A 5,958-nucleotide genomic window follows, 5' to 3' on the forward strand; every position below is an offset into this window, starting at 1 on the left:
TACATTATTAAACAAAAGTTACAGTAAAATCACGACAAAGTTAGATACATTTTGAGTGTGAAAAATAAAATATCTATGTCCAATGATACTGAATCACTTTCTGAATCTGAGTGAAACAATGAGTAGGAAACAGAATGAAGATGGAAAATTCAAGGGTATATGTAAAAGGTTGTGCCATTGGTGAAAAGCGCCAATGAAACTCATATAAATCAGTATCTTTGGGATTATCGGAATATTTTGATGAAAGCCAAAGTACCTAAATTCGGCAAAGCACAGGGTAACTCTGAGAAAACATGGCAAGTTATAAATAAAATTACGAATGGCTTAACACAGGCTGATAACGAAGAAGTGACAGACAGCACTAATTGCTGAGGTTTTCTTTAACCATTTTACGAATATTGGTCCCAATCTGGAGTTACAAATTACATCCAGTGTCAACTTCGGGCAATATCATAAGAAAAATCAAAATGAGTCTTTTTCTCCATCATTTTGTTGCAGATGACGTTGTTGATGACTTAGTTTCCCTAGATCCTAAAAGGGCTACTGGTCATGACTCTATTCACTCTACAGTAGCAAAGCATGCTGTTGATTACGTACATTTCTAGTCCCCTACCACACATCATCAACCTGTCTCTCGCTAACGGACATTTGCTTGATGAATCAGGACAAAGAGATCATTTTTGTATTTAATATTCTTTATTGATAATAGTATAAAGGAATTACTGTTCACGTTTAACATTCATTGTTTGTAGTATTTTTTTTCATTCACATAAATTTCTCTAACTTGTCTTTTTCCCAGAGTGAATTCGTACTCTTGCTGGTAGCCATGTTTAACTTGTAGCAAATACAGAGCAAATAATGGTTTCGCATTATATATTTTCGTTGCATAAAAAATCATTTCAAATCTTCAGGTAGGATGCAGATCAAAGCAACTTATAATAAAAACAAAACACCTGCCTGTCAAATAACGAGGATAGATTGGCTCTACAATGATATACAGTAGTAATTTGTACATTGGCAAATTTGCTATATGCTAACCGTCTATTGTGCATACTTAGAACCTTTGTCGAGCTCAGTGACAGCTAGGTGGTGAATTGCAAGTTCTCATAGAAGTCCCAAAAGTGAATATGGAGGTTACATTATACCTGTGGTTAGTATACCAAATATAATACCTGTGTACATAATACTGTATATTACCATTACATGAAAGATAGTACACTTCACGTGTCATGAAAGCATAATTCAAAATTTACATTTCAAAGGCAATATAGAGCCAGAAATATAGCTTTACATTAGTCAAGCCTGGCCCATTTACGACAATTACATTGCATAGATAAAAATGTGAGCGATTCTACAAAGAGTTTTGTAAGTATTTTTATGCATGTATATGAGAGAAAGTTCGATACCAGAGAAAGGTATCCCTTTAAAACAATTGTAATGTCCTGAGCCATTACACCTTAGGGTAATCAATCGTTTAATTACATAACGACTATTGTGATTTAATCATAATACGGTATTCCTGAAACGGATATTATTTCCATGCTATTGTGAAGCTTCGCCTTGAAATATGTGCTGGAACACAATTGAGCACCCGTGTACGAAATTGCCTGCTGACATTTACATGCTGATTACACTCATAATTGTGTCGCATACGAAACTATAAGATAAGAATACAACTAGACAAATATTGTACTGAATGTACTGTAACATTTAAACATACCAGAAGTAACATATTGTAGTATAACGATTAAATCGAGTTCCTTCCAGTATCTGAGTACATGATAAATGATATGCCGTAAGATTAGAAGTCTAATTTCACTTATTCGTAGTATCTTTTTTACAGTTATACCTTTTTTTATAAACGTTTGCATTTAACTCCAATATCTGGCTAATTGAATTCTGCATTTTTGTAGCATCCCTTAGATCTGGTGAACGAATAACAGAAATAACATTTGTATGCTCATCCATTCAGTAGCAATACAACTATATTGCAAATTATGTTTTCTTTAGTTGGTATTTCGTCTAAGTTGGTTCGGTTGCCTAAAAAATGATTGTCGTGAAGTGTCCCTTGACCGCACGATAATTTGAACCCGAATACCCGATAAAATTGTGAAAGGCGAAATATTTTTTCCTGTCATTAAAGTTCTGATAACTCAACCCACACTCTCATTGATACTCGTCTGGATAGTTTCCGGAAAAATGGATGTATAACTACTTTCTGCGTCTTCAATTACAGAAGCATTAGCATACGCCGGCTGCGGCTGTTGGGTTTTGTCAAACTTTAGGGGAGGTACGGCATAGCGATCACGCTGGTTTTCTTGTCTTGCACTCTTTACTATTGCTTCCGATTTCCCAACGTGGTATCCAACTTGATCTGCATTGCTGTCACTCGAGTCACTGCCAAAATTACTGCCAAAATTGTTGTTTGTAAAGTTATCGTAGTCGTCTGATTGTTTTGATTTTACCCATCGAAAGTGACGAATCGCTAAGAAGGCGACAACGCACAAACCAGCTGTAATGATACCAAGGACGTATGCAATTATTCCAACGGTGACATTTGTGTTGTCAGTTATTTCAGGTTGTGCAGAAACTGCGGTATACGTACTTGTGTAGTTCGTCGTAATAAACGGAGTTGTACCGAAGGTTGTGTAAACGCTCTTTGACGACGCTGTTGACATTGTCTCCGTGGTGACATGCGATGACGTCAGGTTTATTTTCAGAACTCTAACACCTGATGTGGTTCCCTCCAAGTTAGATGCCATACAAGAATATGACCCTTCGTCATCTACTTCAGCAAAAGGAATGAGCAGGCTGCCATCGCCTTGTTGTAAAATGCTGTAATTTGAACATGTATCTTCTGTACTTTGGTATATGACAGTACCGTTTGGAAGTATCCAGTACTTGTCTACTTCAAGCTCACTTTCCACCTCACAGTCCAGAATAACATCGTTTCCTATTTCGGCTACAATGGTTCTAAATGCTCTGTAGAATACGGGGATAGGATAACAAGTGAGGTTAGTCAATGGAACGTCATTCCATGACTTAGAGCGAAGATGATCAGGTGATTCACACCTAATTGTACCTCCTAGTAACAGCCTGTACTTGTTATCATCCAACCACGTTCTCAGTTCCCGTAGACGGCAATCACATGACCAGGGATTACTGTATATGAATAGGTCTCGCAAATTATTTAAGTTTTCGAAGATATTTCCGGGCAACGTGGTGAGGTCGTTATACATAATCCGCAAGCTAAATAATTTGTTCAATCCATGAAAGATATTTTCAGGTAGAGTTTTCAAGTTATTCCGAAAAATAAAGAGTTGATCCAAATTATCCAATCCGTTGAATATATTTTCGTCAAGGAAAGTAAGCATATTGTCACGCAAAGATAACAGACTCAACCTACCAAGGCCTCGAAATATGTTTGTTGGTAGATTAGTTATTTCATTGTCTTCCAAACGAAGCCGCTCAAGATTATGCAGTCCCGAGAAAAGCTTTTCATGGACACAGGATAGTTTATTTGAGTAGAGATAAAGGTACGATAAATTTTCTAGACCATGGAAGACAGTCTGTGGCAACGCCCTGATTGAATTTTGGTAGAGATACAAAAAACCGAGTCGACGCAGACCAGTAAATGCACCAGCTTCCACTTCTTCAAGTCGATTAGTGAACAGGAATAGGTATGTTAGATTTGACAGTCCAGTAAAAGAATCATTTCCAATGTAAGTCAGCTGGTTTCTGTCAAGTCTGAGGAATGTTGTGTTTGTAGGTATACCTGATGGAATCTCCGTCAATTTTCGATAACTGCAGTCAACCTTTGTACCAGTACAAGAACACACCGCAGGGCATCCTTCTAGCCCATTCATGCCGATGATCAGCAGGTAAATAATCGACGCAAGTTTTGAGGTGTACTCCATCATCGTTGACCTCAACTAAAACCTGCAAAGAGTAGGGAATGCAAGATTCTTTAAGATTAGTGATCTAAAGCGAGGTAGTTCGCACTGAGTTTAGAAATGTTTCTGTTTTAATGAAAACGTTATTTCTTTCTGCATGAAGCGCACGTAGGAATTCAATAATTTAGGAAGCTGTTTGGAGTCGATCTGAAATGCGTATTTATTTTGAAAGACTGTGCATGGACAACTGACATATATGTGGTTTATACTACCTGCAAGTTATTGCACTCCTTATTGAATGGGAGTAAGTAATCTCATAATATCAAAGTAGTCATCAAACACTGGGTTAGATGTGTGGCTCTATAGCCTTTCCTTTCGTGTCATAACATGCAGTGACGAAATTCAAGTGAATAAGCTATGATTGTCAAAGAGGGATGCATGTTGGAATGTGGGATGGTGGTTTAGCTGACAGGAAATTATTCGGGAAAGTAATTGATATGCTGGTGAATGGTGTATTATCGTTCCGCTACAGGCTTAAAACGAAAAATAGTCAGCTTTAAATTATGAAATTACATCAGTGCAAAAGTGATAAAGAATACAAGACCCGTATTTTGACGAAAATTAGATGACTGTAATTCCCTTTTCATCGACGAAAGATTAAAAGCTATCGTTGAATCGATTCGGTCACATATAGTCTTACTTATTCTGAATATCGAGGGTTCACCTTCAGAATATCGATTATTATAGTGTACAAATAGATCATTAAAAGGAAATTAACACTTCAAAGCATATATAACATATCGATTAAACGCTTCAATTTTAAAGTCTCACATATTAAATCTGCAAACCAGATGTGCATTGTTCATGTGTTTACTCGGATTTTCAAAGTATCACATAAATTAAATCTGCAAACCAAATGTGCATTGTTCATGTGTTTAACTCGGACTTCATATAATAGTACACTGAAGGAGTGGTAAAATTGTATCCAATTTTCCTGCAGGTATCAGAAAAAATATAAAAATATGACAGTATTTACAGAACGCATGCGAAGTAAAAATGACAGTTATAGGCACTCTAAATGATGAAAATGTCATGATTACTATGATATTTGATTGGATTGCAGAATGTTAATCGCATGACCAATTCAACATGTCTTTAAATCATATATGTGTCTCTCTGTCAAGATTGAAACAAACTGTACAAGGATTTCTGACTTCGCCCTGCAAGAATTAAAAAAAAGGCAAATATGGCAGCTTTTGAAAATCTTCTTAATATTCTATGAGGTGGTGCCCTGTGAAAAGCTGTGAAAAGCTGTGAAAAGTCACAGTTTTTCGAAATAACTATAAATCAATATATAAAACCATTAATTCATGCAGTGCATGGAATTTTCACATATCATCGTACAATAACACTAAATAAAACTGTCAACAGTAAAGAGTCTAATTTAAGTGAAAAAATGTGTGACCAAATGGAATCATATATTTTTTTCACGACATTTGCCATTATTACACACAAAAAGTCTGAGATTAAACGTTTATTTGATGATATATTTTAATCTTCCAATATAGTCAATTGTTTAAAACATTTATAAGTAGCATCCAAGTCGTACATGTCTTGTCCTTCTTAAAAAACATTCGGTAGGTCACTGTGCTCTGTTATAGGCATACTCTGTAATGATTGTCATTTTGTGTGCTCTTCAGCTCGTGCCACTGGCAAAGTCAGCGTTGGATTAACCCAAGTCGACGAAGACTGATAAATCCACAAAGTCAATTGATGCATTTGAAAATGAATCAATTTAAGAACTTGCCTTAGGAATATGGCTCTAAAATCTGCTGAAAAGGTTGTATCGAACATCTGCGAGTAGAACAACGCAATGCATGTCTAATTTTACTCCTCGTACATTCGTAATAAATATACCGCCATAAAATAATTTGAGGGGGCTTGGAAATTTTTTACATTAAGACGGTGGGACTTGAACACTTTTGAGGGTATTGAGTGGGAATCTGAAAAAATAAGAGTTCAAATGGTGACTCCTTTCGTCTTTAGCCATGATTGACCTGGATTA

At 36.2% G+C, this 5,958-nt stretch overlaps 1 protein-coding gene across 1 annotated transcript; it reads right to left on the reverse strand.

Moving 5' to 3' along the window:
* Positions 1-2,153: 2,153 nt before the first annotated feature.
* LOC139134461 (leucine-rich repeat-containing protein 4C-like) lies at positions 2,154-3,917 on the reverse strand. Its single transcript, XM_070701322.1, has one exon. It carries the CDS (start codon positions 3,915-3,917, stop codon positions 2,154-2,156), a length of 1,764 nt encoding a protein of 587 aa, XP_070557423.1.
* Positions 3,918-5,958: the final 2,041 nt, after the last annotated feature.

This window comes from Ptychodera flava, chromosome 6, assembly GCF_041260155.1.
Source record: "Ptychodera flava strain L36383 chromosome 6, AS_Pfla_20210202, whole genome shotgun sequence".
In the NCBI taxonomy this organism is placed as follows: domain Eukaryota; kingdom Metazoa; phylum Hemichordata; class Enteropneusta; family Ptychoderidae; genus Ptychodera; species Ptychodera flava.